At 43.1% G+C, this 18,076-nt stretch overlaps 1 protein-coding gene and 1 non-coding gene across 2 annotated transcripts in view; both read left to right on the top strand.

Moving 5' to 3' along the window:
• LOC119926946 (calcium-activated chloride channel regulator 1-like) overlaps positions 1–16,548 on the top strand; it is a 39,181-nt gene extending 22,633 nt beyond the window's left edge. The window contains exons 8-14 of the mRNA XM_038745421.1: positions 348–525; positions 4,150–4,256; positions 5,041–5,253; positions 9,075–9,336; positions 13,732–13,896; positions 14,713–14,949; positions 16,133–16,548. Coding sequence (XP_038601349.1) covers positions 348–525; positions 4,150–4,256; positions 5,041–5,253; positions 9,075–9,336; positions 13,732–13,896; positions 14,713–14,949; positions 16,133–16,548 — 1,578 coding nt within the window. The remainder of the gene's footprint in view (positions 1–347; positions 526–4,149; positions 4,257–5,040; positions 5,254–9,074; positions 9,337–13,731; positions 13,897–14,712; positions 14,950–16,132) is intronic.
• On the top strand, positions 11,631–11,768 carry LOC119927684. The gene has a single exon (XR_005450664.1). It is a non-coding gene; the product is annotated as a small nucleolar RNA SNORA7 (small nucleolar RNA).
• Positions 16,549–18,076: the final 1,528 nt, after the last annotated feature.

Consider the following 18,076-nt stretch of genomic DNA (forward strand, 5'->3'; position numbering starts at 1 on the left):
CAGCGTGGCTCAGTGGAAAGAGTGTGGGCTTGGGAGTCAGAGGTCATGGGTTCGAATCCCAGCTCAGCCACTTATCTGCTGTGTGACCTTGGGCAAGCCATTTAACTTCTCTGTGCCTCAGTTACCTCATCTGTAAAATGGGGATTAAGACTGTGAGCCCCACGTGGGACAACCTGATCACCTTGTATCCCCCCCAGTGCTTAGAACAGTGCTTCGCACATAGTAAGTGCTTAACAAATACCACCATTATCATTATTATTACTTTCCCAAGCACTTGGTACAGTGCTTTACAAACAGTAAGTGCTCTATAAATATCATTGCTTAATTGATTAAATGTATGCTTTCAGGAATTTAAAAACAAATTCCAGACAACCGATGGCTCTGAAATCGTGCTGCTGACGGATGGGGAAGACTCATCTGTAAGTTCCTGTTTTGAGGAGGTGAAACAGAGTGGAGCCACCATTCATGCCATTGCTCTGGGACCTTCTGCTGCCATGGAACTAAGACAGCTGGCAGAGATGACAGGTAAAGAGACAGCTTTGAGAATAGACTCCAGTGGGAAATGTGTGCCTAAACAATCCAAAAAGGAAAGTTGAAAATCCATGTTAACTTGGTAGGATACAGTGACTAGATTAGTTACATAATCCAAGCACATCGCGAGAAGCAGAGTGGTGCAGTGGGTATCTGGGAGGCCTGGGAGCCAGAAGGACCTGGGTTCTAATCCTAGGTCTTCCACTGGTTTGCTGTGTGACCTTGGGCAACTCACTTAACTTCTTTACATTATAATAATAATAATAATAATAATAATGGCATTTGTTAAGCACTTACTATGTGCAAAGCACTGTTCTAAGCGCTAGGGGAGATACAAGGTGATCAAGTTGTCCCACGTGGGGCTCACAGTCTTCATCCCCATTTTACAGATGAGGGAACTGAGGCTCAGAGAAGGTAAGTGACTTGCCCAAGGTCACACAGCAGACATGTGGCGAAGCTGGGAGCTTTACATCTCAGTTAACTCATCTGTAAAATGGGAATTATGTCTGTGAGCCCCATGTGGGACATAGACTATATCCAACCTGATTAGCTTGCACTTCCCCAGTGCATAATGATGGCATTTATTAAGCGCTCACTATGTGCAAAGCACTGTTCTAAGTGCTGGGGAGGTTACAAGGTGATCAGGTTGTCCCATGGGGGGTTCACAGTCTTACTCCCCATTTATGCATAGTACAGTTCCTTTCACATAGTAAGCACTTAACAAATTCCATAAAAAATTTCAACTCCTGGATATTTTTGGTCCCAAAGCGAACCTGGCTGTAACTGCTCTAAATTCCCACTTCCAGCACTACATCTTTCACAGGGAAGGGGTTGTTAACGTTATCATCATCTGGAAATTCCAAAAGTATGCCTTGGGAAACCTGAACATCCAGGCATGCCCCACGGTGACATACACCTTCCATATGGGCCTTGGAGTCAGAGGACCTGGATTCTAATCTCAGCTCCAAATGCTGTCTGCTGTGTGACCTTGGATAAGTTCCCTCATCTGCAAAATAGGGACTCAATACCTGTTCTCCCTTCCACTTCAACTGTGAACCCCATGTGGAGCCTTCTTATTTTGTATCTACCCCAGTGCTTTACTAGAGCACTTGGCATACAGTAAATGCTTAAAAAATACCATTAAAAAATCAGGGAAACATCCACAGGAAAAAAGTCGGATTTATGGTCTTCTGGCCCATTTTGGTTTAAGAGCAATGGTGAAACATTTGTTTGGCCTATTTGTTTCTTTTACCTTCTACTCAACACCTCCTGAAGCAAATGATTCTAAGTAACTGGGGGCAATAGATGATTGACATAAGATGCAATTGAAGCAGCCTGGCTCAGTGGAAAGAGCCCGGGCTTGGGAGTCAGAGGTCATGGGTTCTAATCCTGGTTCTGCCACATGTCTGCTGTGTGACCTTAGGCAAGTCACTTAACTTCTCTGAGCCTCAGTACCCTCATCTGTAAAATGGGGATTAAGACTGTGAGCCCCACGTGGGACAACCTGATCACCTTGTATCCCCCCAGTGCTTAGAACACATAGTAAGCGCTTAACAAAAGTTATCATTATTATTAGAATGAAGCATCATTATTGAGTCAGACCACTGATCCACTCAGCCTGGTATTCTGCCTTCAATAATGGCAACGAAGGATACTTTGGACTAAAAGCCCGATGGTTGTCATCATCATCAATCGTATTTATTGAGCGCTTACTGTGTGCAGAGCACTGTCCTAAGCGCTTGGGAAGTACAAGTTGGCATAGAGACAGTCCCTACCCAACAGTGGGCTCACAGTCTAAAAGGGGGGAACAGAGAACAAAACCAAACATACTAACAAAATAAAATAGAATAAATAAATAGAATAAATAGAATAGATATGTATTTCCATCCATTCTAAGATTAATGTCATCTAAAATCCCTTACTTGTCTTTCTACCAATTCATTCTGGTTGCAGACTTGTAATAATAATAATGATGATGGCATTTATTAAGCACTTACTACATGCAAAGCACTGTTCTAAGCGCTGGGGAGGTTACAAGGTGATCAGGTTGTCCCACGGGGTCTCACAGTCTTAATCCCCATTTTACAGATGAGGGAACTGAGGCACAGAGAAGTGAAGTGACTTGCCCAAAGTCACAAAGCTGACAATTGGCGGAGCTGGGATTTGAACCCCTGACCTCTGACTCCAAAGCTCGTGCTCTTTCCACTGAGCCATGCTGCTTCTCTGCTGAGTTTTATCTAACTCTTCCCTTCTGTAACACAGTATGAACTTCTCATACCTGAAAGTATGTAACCAAGTCCTCCCTGAACCAACTGATATTTTCTTCACCAACAATTTATTGTGGGAATGATAAGACCACTTTCCTCTTCATGAGCCAGAGTCCCCTGGGAGAACCTTAGCTGAAATTTTTGCATCCAATTCCCATCGTCTATTCAGCCTTGCATAATTTGCAATTACTTTCTGAACACCCGAGTACATCGGTTCTACAACAGTGCAATGTTAGATGCAGTTAGCATCTTCAAAAATAAGCTTCTTCTGATGAAATCTGGGCTCAGTTCTCCCTGCTCCAACTGGGCGGCTGCTGGAAATACTCCTCTGTGGTCATGGGTGTAGCCAGCTTTTCTCTGGTCCTTCCCAATTCCCAGCTGCAACCAAAGAAAGATGCAGCTACTAGCCGGAGTCATGCTCGGGGTGGTAGGATAGCAGTTGTCAGAGTGGCCCATTACCCATGGGCCACCAGGGAGCTTAAAGACAACCTCTGGGGAGGAAGGCTCCTTGCTCCAACAATCCCTCTCGCCACTTTCAAAGCATTATTAATACTAATTATGGTATTTGTTAAGAGCTTGCTATGTGCCAAGCACTGTTCTAAGCACTTAGCATCTAAGAGGGCTTCCATCACTAAGCCCTCATTTTCTCTTCTCTCACTCCCTTCTGCATCATCCTTGCACTTGGATTTTTTTAATGGCATTTACTAAGCACTTACTATGTGAAAAGCACTGTTCTAAGCACTGGGGAGGTTACAAGGTGATCAGGTTGTCCCACAGGGGGCTCATCTTCATCCCAATTGTACAGATGAGGGAACTGAGGCACAGAGAAGTCAAGTGACTTGCCTAAAGTCACACAGCTGACAGTTGGCAAAGCCGGGATTTGAACCCATGACCTCTGACTCCAAAGCCCATGCTCTTTCCACTGAGCCATGCTGCTTCTCCTGCACCCCTCCCTCAGCTGCATACATTTATGTTCATATCCATAATTTATTTATTCATTTATATTAATGCCTGTCTGCTCCTCCAGGCTATAAGCTCATTGTGGGCAGAGAAAGTGTCTGTTATTCTGTTATATTGTACTCCCCCAAGCACTGAGTACAGTGCTCAATAAATACGACTGGCTGATTGCTCTGCACACAGTAAGTGCTCAATGAATAGGAACGATGGATTGACTGCCCATTGAGCCATTCCCTTCTTTGGGGGTACACAGCAATAGAGCAGCCCAGCACCAGGGACTCAGGGTCAGAAGCCCCTTCCCACTAAGGAAAATATGGTATTGGGTTGACTTTAACACGTTGCACCAAACAGCTAATTTCTTAAAAGTAAAAACCACAATATAATTCCAATCTAGGAGGTGTCTACAGCACTCCTTCAGATGCAGCCCAGAACAATGGCCTGATTGATGCTTTCAGTGGACTTTCATCAAGAAGTGGAAATTTCTCTCAACAGTCTATCCAGGTCTGAGTTTCAAATAAATTACTTGGTTTTCCACTGAAGAGAATTAAAGTATCAGGGACGTTAGGCAACCATTTTAAGTTGAATAGAAGCTTCAGTCCTGAAATCAGAAAATGTCCCTGGAGTTCAATCATACCTAACTGAAACTAGAAAATGAATACTAGATTTGAGAGTACACTTCATGGACAACGGTGTTCAGAAATCTCATTCAATGCCAGCAGAGAACAATCCATCATTTCCCATCCAGGAAAAAACACATTGGACTTCTTCCTACTCCTTTGAAAACTCTTCTCTCCCTCTTCTATCTTCCTGAACTGGGAATTTCCATTTTCCCTCCTCCTCATTCCTTCAGCCCACCAAGCTATGTACTTAGCACTTAGTACAGTGCTCTGCACACAGTAAGCACTCAATAAATATGACTGAATACTTGACCCCATTTACCCCCAAGTAGTGATCTATCATTCACTCTCATCTCAAAACATCTTTCTTAATTCTTCTCTCTTCCACAGGTTTAACAAACAAAATTTGACACCAATCAATAGGTGCATTAGAAGGGTACTCAACATTCTCTCTATTTCCCCCTGCTTTTTATCTCACAGTGCAAGAGGGCTTATATAACAGTGACATTTCCAACTATTACTGCCTCTTAAATTCAAACCCCCTGAAAGCTTTCTAAAGGAACTCTGGTTAATTTAGTGTTCCTTCCAAGAAACCCATGTTTAGTCATGAACTAAAGAAAAATCTGTATATTTGTTAACAGTTGTTTTTTTTTTTTTCATCTCAACAGCTTGAAAGCAGAGGTTTAAAGCTGAACACAAATGGGTGGATGAATGGCACGGTGATTGTGGATACCTCAGTGGGTAAAGATACCTTCTTCCTGGTCACATGGTCAGCTAAAGTCCCTGACATCTCTCTCTGGGACCCCAAAGGACGTCATCACAATTTTTCAATCGATGAAAAGTCCAGGATGGCTCATCTCCAAGTACCAGGCACAGCTGAGGTGAATGCAACATTTTATTTTTTTTTTGTTCCCTGAACAATTTCATCCATTTGAAATCAAATTTTCCACACTGTAAAGACTATTTCTTTCATATGTTGAGTGCCCAAAATGGTGAAGCAGTGAACCAAAAGTAGAATGAAGCATAGTCCCCATTCAGTGGATCCACTGACTCAGGGTAATAGGCAGGCAAGCTCAGCATACCAAAAGTATGAAATCATCAGGGAAAGTTGTGATTCTACATTGAACCGAGGTCAAGAAATGTAGAAAATGAATGAAATTTGGGAAAGAGCACAGGCCCGGGAGTCTGAGGACCTGGGTTCTAATCCCAGATCCACCATTTCTTTACTGTCTGAACTTGGGCAAGTTATTTAACTTTTCTGTTCCTCAGTTATCTCATCTGTAAAATGGAGATTAAGGCTGTGAGCCCCTTGTGAGACAGGGACTGTGACCAACCTGATTATTTGTGTCCACTTGAGTGCTTAGAACATTGTGGCTCAGTGGAAAGAGCACGGGCTTTGGAGTCAGAGGTCATGGGTTCGAACCCCGGCTCCGCCACACGTCTGCTGTGTGACCTTGGGCAAGTCACTTAACTTCTCTGAGCCTCAGTTACCTCATCTGTAAAATGGGGATTAAGACTGTGAACCCCACGTAGGACAACTTGATCACCTTGTATCCCCCCCAGCGCTTAGAACAGTGCTTTGCACATAGTAAATGGGTGTTCAATAATCTTTCTCCCTCCCTCTTGGATTCTGAGTCCCATGTGGGACAGGGACTATGTCCAGCCTGATTATCTTGTCAGTGATTAACACAGGCTTGGTAGCCAGTCAATCCATTAATGGTATTTATTGAGTGCTACCGGTGTGCAGGGTACTCTACTAAGCACTCGGGGAGAGTACAGTATAAAAGAGTTGGCAGAGATAATCCCTGCCCTCATAGAGCTTACAATCCGTTTGGGGATTGTCCACCTGTATATATGTATATATGTTCGTACATATTTATTACTCTATTTTACTTGTACATATTTATTCTATTTATTTTATTTTGTTAATATGTTTTGTTTTGTTGTCTGTCTCCCCCTTCTAGACTGTGAGCCCACTGTTGGGTAGGGACCGTCTCTATATGTTTCCAGCTTGTACTTCTCAAGCGCTTAGTACAGTGCTCTGCAAACAGTAAGCACTCAATAAATATGATTGAATGAACGAATGAATAGTAAGCACTTAACAAATGCCATCATTATTATTATTATTATTACCTGGTTCATAATAAGTGCCTAAAAAATACCATTAAAAGAACCCCCAAAACACTCTTGCCCTAACTGAGAAGACAGGAAATGACAGGAGTTAAAGGCCCTGTTTCTCACAGACTCCAGTAGTGACAGTGGTCATTTCAAACCACGTAACCAGTAGCAAGATAATATTAATCAAGATTGGATTTATGAAGTGTTTACTCTATGCCAGGTAGTGTGCTAAGCACTGAGTTAAGCTCAGAGCAAGAGTTGAGACTACAGTTGTTTAAGTGACCATCTCCGAGGAAGACCACATTAAACAAGGGCCCTGATTATTAGAGAACAATGTAGCTTAGACTTTCTGATAGGCACCTCACCATGATGTCTCCCATCATAAACCAGATGGGCCTTGGTCCTGTCCCACTTTGGAAGCAAGAACTTTCATGGAGGAATTGATTACATAGGTAGCACTTCTCCCGGCACTCTCACACTCTCTCAGCCCTGACAATCATATTCCCACTGAGGGAACTGCAGTGAGTGCAATCAGCATAGGTGGGCAGATGTGCAGCACATTGTGAAGCAGTGTTGCCCAGTGAATAGAGCACAGGCCCGGGAGTCAGAAGGACCTGGGTTCTAATCCCTGCTCTGCTCTGTGACCTTGGGCAAGTCGTTTTGGTGCCTCAGTTACTTCATCTGTAAGATGGGGATTATACCATTAATAAAGTGCACACAAGAATATTACTTACAATACCAAAGGTTGCTAAAGCCCCCTCCTTCCTCTCCCGCTCCCTTCCCTGCCCTACCTCCTTCCCCTCCCCACAGCACCTGTATATATATTTGTACAGATTTATTACTCTATTTATTTTACTTGCACATATTCACTATCCTATTTATTTTGTTAATGATGCGCATCAAGCTTTACTTTTATTATTTTGATGACCTGACACCTGTCCACATGTTTTGTTGTCTGTCTCCCCCTTCTAGACTGTGAGTTCATTGTTGGGTAGGGACCGTCTCTATACGTTACCAACTTGTACTTCCCAAGTGCTTAGTACAGTGCTCTGCACACAGTAAGTGCTCAATAAATACGATTGAATGAATGAATGAATAAAGCCATTTCAGCATAATGGCAATAATGTGCAGCAGTGCCATATTTTGGCAAGTGGTGGCCTCTGTGACCACCTTAGTGGCTAGTTATTTTCCAGATATCTGAATTGGCCTGTCCACCATACAAGACCCATGCCTAGAATGTGGTTTTACTCAGAAACCTTTATCACAGGGTCCCAGCCCCAGGTGGTAATAACCTGGGGCTGGGGCTGTAATAACCTATGTTGCCAACTTGTACTTCCCAAGCGCTTAGTACAGTGCTCTGCACACAGTAAGCGCTCAATAAATACGATTGATGATGAAGCTACTTCTGAGTGCTTCACCACCTCTCCCAACCCTCCCGTCCCCACAGGAATGAGGTGATCTATAGTAAGAAGTACAGAACCTGTTGGAAGAAAGGAAGTGAGGAAGTACTTTATCACATTACAGCAAATACTGGGTCAAGGAATGGTCCTCAAATTTTAATACTTTAAGGAAACTTGGGTGCCAATTTAACAGCAAAGAAACTTCTCTAGAGCTGACTCAAAGGATAGGCTTTTACTCTGCCTTTAACTTAAGACACTGTCCCCTTCTCCTAGACAGTCCTATCTTCTTCTTCCTTGCTCTGTATTTCTAATTTTAGAGAAAACAGGCACTTTCCTGAGAAAACACATAATAATAATAACAATAATGGTATTTGTTAAGTGCTTACTATGTGTGAAACACTGCTCTAAGCGCTGGGGGAAACAAGGTGATCAGGTTATCCCACGTGGGGCTCACAGTCTTAATCCCCATTTTACAGATGAAGTAACTGAGATACAGAGAAGTGAAGTAACTTGCCCAAGGTCACATGTAGAGCTCTCCATTACAATGGAAATACAGAGCTCCGTGAGAAGAAAGCCAAAGAAAAAAGAGACAGAAATATCTATTCATTTCCTAGAACCTTACTCAGATTATTTTAGTCCATCAATCAAACTATTTATCAAGGGCTTACTGTATGCAGAGCATTTCTAAGCAAGTGGGAGAGTACAATAAAATTAGCAGACATGATCCCCTCCTTCAAGAAGCTTACAGTCGAGTGGAGGAGACAGATACTAAAATGAATTACAGGTAGGAGGAAGCAAGGAATATTGTAACATTTATGTACCTTTGCTCCAGGGGACAGGGGGCAAGTATCCAAATGCTTAAGTAACGTGGGAGTGCTGGGTCTAGGGCTGTTGATTTTCAGGCTGGGATAAACTAACTCCTCACTCTGGATAAGCAACTTGAAGGAACCTCTCTTTAAAACATGGCAACAACTGTTTCTCAGCATCGGTTCTTAGGTGAGAAACCCTCCTCTTCGCCACAGTTTGCGGGTCAGACAGAAAGGAAATGGAAATTGGTGAGCAAGACATTGGGTCCATTCCAACCTGGAAAGGGGTAATCGATCTTAAAAATGGGTAACAGAGGAAGTACAATAGTTCTGTACATCTTGAAGTTGATTCGTGAAATATTTCTCCTGGAATTTTAGGTGGGAAGCTGGACTTACAGTATTGAATCATCTGCACAAATCCTAACCATGACCGTGACCTCCCGCTCATCGGATCCTACGGTGCCCCCACTGACGGTGACTCCTCACATGAATAAAGACACAAACGCCTTCCCCAGTCCTTTGGTGGTTTATGCTGAAGTTAGCCAAGGATTTTTGCCTGTTCTCGGAGCCAAAGTGATTGCTACTATTGAACACCAGAGTGGAAAAATAGTTACTTTGGAACTTCTTGATAATGGGGCAGGTAATTTGACATGTGTTAACATTCCATGTTTTCTTCAAGAATCTTTTATAGTCATCGGTTTTACCATATTTTCCCACAACATTCCCTTCAGTGAAATGTGACATGATTTGGGGCTGATGTAATAATGTTGGTATTTATCAAGTGCTTACTATGTACCAAGCACGGGGCTTGATACAGCAGGGTTGAGGGCTTAGGTCTTTTCTTGCATAACTCAGAAGATCGTTCTTTCCACCCCCTATCAGGCAAAAACTCCTCACCCTCAGCTTCAAGGCTGTCCATCACCTCGCCCCCGCCTACCTCACCTCCCTTCTCTCCTTCTCCAGCCCAGCCCGCACCCTCCACTCCTCTGCCACTAATCTCCTCACCTTGCCTCGTTCTTGCCTGTCCTGCCGTCGAGCCCTGGCCCATGTCATCCCCCTGGCCTGGAATCCCCTCCCCCTGCACATCCGCCAAGCTAGCTCTCTTCCTCCCTTCAAAGCCCTACTGAGAGCTCACCTCCTCCAGGAGGCCTTCCCAGACTGAGCCCCCTCCTTCCTCTCCCCCTCCTCCCCATCCCCCTGCCTTACCTCCTTCCCCTCCCCACAGCACCTGTATATATGTTTGTACGTATTTATTACTCTATTTATTTTATTTGTACATATTTATTCTATTTATTTTATTTTGTTAATATGTTTTGTTTTGTTGTCTGTCTTCCCCTTCTAGACTGTGAGTCCGCTGTTGGGTAGGGACCGTCTCTATATGTTGCCAACTTGTACTTCCCAAGCACTTAGTATAGTGCTCTGCACACAGTAAGCGCTCAATAAATACAATTGAATGAATGAATGAATGAATGAATCAACCGCCCAGAGGCTTGCTGGGTGGCATGAGCACTTCCACCTTTCCTGGCCAAGGAGTGGGGAGGTGGCAGAGTTTCTTCGTGAGCCTGGGTCTTTCAGTTAGGGAAGCAGTCAGGGACTTTGGTAGGAAGAAATGTTGAGGATGGAGATTCTGTTCTTTGAATGCCCACTTTTCCTCCCCTGATGAATGAGATCAATCAATCAATAGACTTTATGGAGTGCTTACCTTGTTCAGAGCTCTGTACTAAGTGCTTGGAAGAGTACAACATTACCGAGTTGGAAGACATGTTTCAGATCTGACTGAGATTCCACTCTTCCCCCGAATGCCACCCCTTTTTATGGTATCTGTTAAGCACTTACTGTATCCCAGGTACTGTACTAAGAGCTGGAGTAGATGCAAATTAATCAGGTTGGACACAGTCCATGCCCCACACGGGATTCACAGTGATAATTCCCATTTTACAGATGAAGTAACAGACACAGAGAATTTTTGTTTGTTTTTTGTTTTTTTAAGGTATTTGCTAAGGGCTTCCTAAGTACCAGGCACAGTAGTAAGCACTAAGGTAAATACAAACTAACCAGGTTGAACACAGTCCCTGTCCCACATGGGGCTCACAATCTTAATCCCCATTATGCAGACTAGGTAACTGAAGCACAGAGAAGGTAAGTGTAAGCGCTTAGTACAGTGCTCTGCATACAGTAAGCGCTCAATAAATACGATTGATGATGACTTGCCCAAGACCACACAGTAGACAAGTGGCAGAGCCAGGATTGCAAACTACGTCCTTTGGATCCCCAGGCTCATGGATCCCTTCGGATCCACTAGGCCATGAGACTTCTCAAGGCACTTCTAAAGGCCTTTCTGACACCCTGAATTGTTACTTTTCTCTAAATGGAATAATCCTAGTTCTATTTCTCCTCCTTCCCTTCTTTTAATGGCCGGGACAGAGTTTTCCTAGTAGGATTATCTCTATTTAAAATAATAAGGGATTTATCAGAGAAGCAGCGTGGCTTAGTGGAAAGAGCCTGGGCTTGGGAGTCAGAGGTCATGGGTTCTAATCCCGGCTCTGCCACTTGTCAGCTGTGTGACTTTGGGCAAGTCACTTCACTTCTCTGTGCCTCAGTGACCTCATCTGTAAAAATGGGGATTAAGACTGTGAGCCCCACGTGGGACAACCTGATTACCTTGTATCTCCCTGAGTGCTTAGAACAATGCTTGGCACATAGTAAGAGCTTAACAAATGCCATTATTATTATTATTATTATTATTATTATTATTATTATCCTGTAACTGTCTCCTCACTCAAACGCATACCTTTTGTAGTTTTCTTTGTCTGCCAATAGTGAGGCAGAACTGAAAATATCCAATGTGGATATGAGTATTCCCTGGGAGGACTCAACAAGTTTCTCTGGGGCCAAATGAGAGGCCTCCACATGCTTTGCATCTACAAGGACCACCCCCTCTCGGGGTCATACCTGGAGAGTTTCCAGTACTCTACCAGTCTTAACTATGGGAGGGAGAATCAAGCAGAGGCCTACCCATTCCATTCCTAGCTTGGCCAGTGGCTAGCAAGTGGAAGGCAATCTGCTACAAGTCAAAACTCACCTGTGCTGGGCAGCAGCATCATGGAAGAGAATCAAGGGTGGAGACTCAAGTTGACTGCGTGGAAGGAAGCAATGGTAAACCACTTCCATATTTTTACCAAGAAAGCTCTATGGATCCACCTCCAAAACTATTGCAGAAGGAGGTGGGATATTCCGGGAGAGATATGTCTGTGGTATCACTATGGGTTGGAGCCGACAACAGCATAAGACGAGACAAGGACTATCCTGTCAATTCTCAGACAATGTAAACTTCTTGTTTGCGGGGATCGTGTCTACCAACTCTATTGTACTATAATCAATCAATCAATCGTATTTATTGAGCGCTTACTGTACTTAGCGCTTGGGAAGTACAAGTTGGCAACTTATAGAGACAGTCCCTACCCAACAATGGGTTCACAGTCTAGAAGGGGGAGACAGAGAACAAAGCCAAACATATTAACAAAATAAACTAAATAGAATAGATATGTACAAGTAAAATAAATAAATAAATAGAGTAATAAATATGTACAAACATATACAGGTGCTGTGGGGAAGGGAAAGAGGTAAGACGAGGGGATGGAGAGGGGGACGAGGGGGAGAGGAACTGTACTCTCCCAAGAGCAGTACTCTGTGCTCAATCAATACCACTGATTGATTGACAGTGCTCTGCACTCAGTCAATACCATTGATTGATTGACTTAATTCTCAAGATACATTTTATCTGCTAGCCTCTTCTGATTTCTGTCTCCTTGGTGCCTCCTCAGCTACTCACCATCACTGGAGCCCCATCCCTTAGGGCACAAATATGGAAGGGGAGGTCAGAGGGGGAACCCTTCCCTCAGAGCCAAGGCAAGGGCGAGGCAACAGGAGGAGGGCCACCCACTACCAACAGGAAGCAATCGGGAGGGGCTCTCTTTCCTTCAGTCATTCTCTTGGAAGTGACACCTTTACCTCTTACAGCAATTAATCGATGATGATACCGCAATGTTATTGTTACCGACTCACCTATAAGGAGCCGGCCTCCTCTTACCTTCAGAGTCATTCTCTTGGAAGTGACACCTTTACCTCTTATAGCAATTAATCGATGATGATACCGCTGTAAATATATATGTTATTGTTACTGACTCACCTGTAAGAAGCCGGCCTCTGGTCCAGTTGGATTGATTTAGAATGATTCCTTTACTCAATCACCTTGACTCCTCCTATCTTACCTCACCATTCCCCCATTACAACCCAGCCCTCACACTTGTCTCCTCTAACGCCAACCTACTCACTTACCTCGATCTCCTCTATCTTGCCACCAACCTCTCACCCACATCCTGCAACTCAGCTGAAATGCCTTCCCTCTTCCTGACAATCACTCTCTCCAACTTCAAAGTCTTATTGAAGACACATCAGTTCCAAGAAGCCTTCCTTGACCAAGCCCTCCTTTCCTCTTCTCCCACTCTCTTCTGCACTGCCCTTGCATATAGATTTGCTTCCTTTATTCATTCCTCCCTCAGCCCCATAACATTCATGTACATATCCATAATTCATTTATTTATATTGGCTGATGCCTCCTCTAGACTGTAAGCTTGTTGTGGGCAGGGAACATGCCTATCACCTCTGTTATATTGTACTTTCCCAGTTGCTTTGTACAGTGCTCGGCACCCAGTAACCACTCAATAAATACAATTGATTGATTGAACCATTGTAATTTTCTCCCTTCTAAATTCTTTTTTGCACAGTGGTGTGGCAGTTTTCATTTGTGCACAATTACTACTGGAAAATGCTGTGCCACCTGAGAGTGAAGACAGTCATTTCCAAAGAGTCAGGACCCTCGAGAGACTTAATTGATAGAAGGAGGCAATGGAGACTATGGAAATATTATGGTTGTGGGTGAAGTGACATCTGTGCACAATGAGAGCTGTATGTAATAACTACAGAATCTCATTTTCTTTGCAACGCTTGTTCATTCTTACATTTTTATGACTAGGAGCTGATGTGACAGCCAATGACGGTGTCTATTCAAGATATTTTACATCTTATGAGAACAATGGCAGATACAGCTTAAAAGTACAGGCTGTCGGGGGGAAGAACAGACTGAATTCAAGTCCTCAACAGAGCCGTGCTATGTATGTTCCAGGTTATATCGTAAATGGTAAGTAGTGTGCAAAATCAGGAATCCAGGGTGGGCACGAGAAAAATATGAGTGAGGGGATGATTTAGCTTCAAAATATTTTTAACACAAATCCTCTGAATAGCTTAATTGAAATTTGTGTTGTTCCCTGAGTCTACTAAGCCAGACATCACTTATTTCTACTATTGTTATTTTTTATGGTATTTGTTAGGCTCTTACTATATGCCAGGCACCTTACTAAGTGCTGGTGTTGATGCAAAACAATCAGGTTGGATATAGTCAAAGTCCTGCATACGACTCACAGTCTTAATCACCATTTTGCAGAGAAAGAATTGAGGCATAAATTCACACAGCGGACAAGTGGTGGAGCTTGGATTAGAACCCAGATCCTCTCCCTTTCAGGCCATGCTTTATTAATCAATCAATTAATCATTGTTATTTATTGAGCACTTACTATGTGCAGAGCACTGTACTAAGTGCTAGGGAGAGTGTGATACAATAGAGTTAGCAAGCACGTCTTCTGCCCACAATGAGGTTACAGTCTAGATGGGGAGATTGACATAAATATAAACAATTTATATTATATAATATTATATCATTTATAATATTATGATAATATATATGACATCCTCAGCCTGTCCTCTGTCTGCGAGATCACACTGCTTCATGAATCCATCATGAAATGTTCAACATGTAGTGGGGTGTGACACTGTCTTCCCATCTGCACCTGTGACATCCCTATTTTGAATCATGTCCCAGAGACTTGGCAGAAAATGGACTCTTGGAGCTTTGTAGTGTACATTAAGAGTAACACTGTGTACCTTTTTATTTTGGAAGGTGAAGTAAAAATGAACCCACCAAAACCTGAAATCAATCCTGAAGATATTCAGTCAAAAGTGGAGAATTTCAGCAGAACAGCCTTGGGAAGTTCATTTGAGATCACAAGCGTTCCCTCTGGTGTAATACCAGATATGTTCGCACCGAGTAAAATTACCGACCTGGTGGCAAACATTGAAGAAGATGAAATCCATCTGACTTGGACAGCTCCAGGGGATGACTATGACATAGGACAGGGTAAGTCTGAGGGGTTGTCTGGATTTCCTGAATAAAAGGCGCTCACCGAGCAGGTAAAACTGCATGAATACACAAGAAGCTACAAACAGTGTGTCTCTGGTGAACCAATCTGCCAGTTCTGAATATCTATCATTTCCAAACATCACACTACCACAATGTACCCTACAGGCCTAGTAGTAGTAGAGGTGGTAGTAGTAGTAGCAATAGTATTTCTGAAGAGCACAACACTATACTAAGCTCTAGGAAATAATTTTTATTATTATTAAGTGCCATTGAATCGTTTCCAATTCATAGCTACTCCATGGATATACTTTCTGCAGAGCGTCCTGTCCTCTGCCATAATCCACAACCTTTCTAATGGTTCTTCAGTTATCGTTGTTAAGGTTTCTATCCAACTAGCTGCTGGTCTGCCTCTTCCACATTTTCCCTGGAGAAAATGGAGAGAGAGTGCAATATAGCAGAGTTAGTAGACACGCACCCTGACCGCAGCGTTTTCCTTTGAATCCTTGAATTTAGCCCTGCTGTTTTAAGAGAATATGAAGGGGAGTCCTATAACTGAAAGCCTCCTGCTTGGATGTCAGTGGGTCAACTTCCCAGCCTGCCTTTCCCTAATCATTTTCTCTAAGTGTGGGCAAACGATATGGAGAAAGAAACATCATTTTGATCCCAGCAGTAGGACCTAGATGGAATCCTTTCTCCTTGTGTAGATCCACTCAGCAGCAAATTTCTTTCTAGAAATATTTTCTTCCAAAACTTTGACTCAGAGACAATTCCTCAATATGAAACTGAGACAAAGTTTCCATTACCAGGGACTGTGTCTACTTACTCTCCCAAGTGCTTAGTACAGTGCTCGGTGCGCTGTGAGCTCAAGGCTGTAAGCTTATTGAGGACAGGAAACATGTCCACCAACACTGTTGTTTTGTACTCTCCCAAGCACTTAGTATAGTGCTCTGCACACAGGAAGTGTGCAATAAATACCATTGATTGAGTGGCCACAGTAGATGCTCAATGAATATCACTGACTGACTGAAAACTTGCTGGGGAAATACTGTAAAGAAATAGGCCTCAAATCACAAACCAGCTTTTTTCATAGGGAGCAGGTAGGAGAAAACAAGAAATAGACTCCTGCTGCGCTTTTTGGAACTAAACTCTAGAATAATACCACTTTTTTTCCTCTTTTTAGCTACAGGATACATCATAAAAATGAGTGACAATGTCCTCGAGCTAAGGGACAGATTTGATGATGCCTTGCAAGTGAACACTTCCACTCTGAAACCTAAGGAGGCCCACTCCCGGGAGACCTTCGCGTTCAGACCAGAAAATGTCACCATAGCAAATGGAACCAGCATCTTCATTGCAGTCCAGGCCTTTGATAAAGCCAATCAGACATCGGAGATATCCAATATCGCGCAAGCAGCTTTGTTCATCCCCCCACCCGATCCCCACCCTGCTGACACGGGAAAGAAATCCCTTAGCATTTCAACAATCGTTCTGGCAGTGACTGGCTCCGTGGTGTTGGTTGCTATTGTTGTGAGCAGCACAGTTTGTGTTTTGAAAAGCAAAAACAATAGAAGTGACAGACCTCAGACTACATTTTAATGAGACCAATACACAATAAAAAAGTCCATTTTTTAATCTTAAATCTACTGTCTCCAGGTTATGAGCTTTAATAAAATGTCCGTGGTAAACACTGAAGGAATCTTAAGTGTCTCAACATATTTCATTAGGTGGAATATCAGTACAAAGATCAAAGTACAAACATTTACTGCAAGGGTCTTTTAATCAGTCTGTCTAGGCTTGATGACTTTTCTTCGATATTTAATTCTGAATACTAAGCTCATGAAGGGCAACTCTTCCATTCATTCAATCATATTTATTGAGCGTTTACTGTGTGCTGAGCACTGTACAAGCACTTGACTTAAACTAAACTCTTTCCTGATTGCCTCTCACCCAGTTTATGTCTAATATCAGTTGTCTTCTAGTCTGAGAAGCAGTGTGGCTTAGTGGATAGAGAATGAGCCTGGGAGCTAGAAAGACCTGGATTTTAATCCTTACTCCACCACTTGCCTGCTGTTTGACCTTAGGCAAGTCACTTCACTTCTCTGGGCCTCAGTTACCTCATCTGTAAAATGGGGATTAAGACTGTGAGCCCCGTGTGGGACAGGGACTGTGTCCAACCTGGTTTGCTTGTATTCCCCTCATTGATCTTCCGTCTCCAGTCTCTCCCCTCTCCAGTCCATACTTCACTTTTCTGCCCAATTCCCCGATCCTCAAGTGCCTTGACTGATTAATAACAATTTTAGTATTTAAGTGCTTACTATATGCCAAGAACTGTACTAAATTCTGGAATAGAATCAAGCATATCATAATGGAAGAGAGTAAGTAGACAAAATCCCTGGTAATAGAAACCATGTCTTGGTTTAATACTGGTGAATAGTCTCTGTGTCAAAGTTGTGGAAGAAAATGTTTCTAGAAAGAATTTTACTGCAGAGTGGAATTACACAAGGGAGCAGGAAATTGCCCAAACCCACTTGGGGCTCACAACCTAAGCAGGAGGGAGAACAGGTATTCAATCCCCATCTTAGAGATGAGGAAACTGAGGCAAAGAGAGGCTAAGGACCTATCCAAGATGATACAGCAATCCAGTGGCAGAACCAAGATTAAAACTCAAGTCCCATGATTCTATTTTCCACTAGACAGTGCTACTTCCCATCATCATCATCATCATCATCAATCGTATTAATGATGATCATCCTTCTCTCCATCAAGCAGAAACTCTTCAATGTTGGTTTTAAGGAACCATCAGCTCCCTCCTCACTACTTATTTCCACTCTGCTCCCACTCCTCTCACCCCAGCTCACACCCTTTAGTCTTCTAAAGAGTAAAGAACATAGTACTAAGTGCTTAGTACAGTGCTCTGCACACAGTAAGCGCTCAATAAATATGATTGAATGGAATGAATAAAGCAGCAGTAAAGCAGCAGTTCATGAGAAGCAGCATGGCTCAGTGGAAAGAGCACGGGCTTTGGAGTCAGAGGTCATGGGTTCAAATCCTGGCTCTGCCAATTGTCAGCTGTGTGACTTTGTGCAAGTCACAACTTCTCTGGGCCTCAGTTACCTCATCTGTA

The sequence above is a fragment of the Tachyglossus aculeatus genome, chromosome 4, assembly GCF_015852505.1.
Source record: "Tachyglossus aculeatus isolate mTacAcu1 chromosome 4, mTacAcu1.pri, whole genome shotgun sequence".
Taxonomy (NCBI): domain Eukaryota; kingdom Metazoa; phylum Chordata; class Mammalia; order Monotremata; family Tachyglossidae; genus Tachyglossus; species Tachyglossus aculeatus.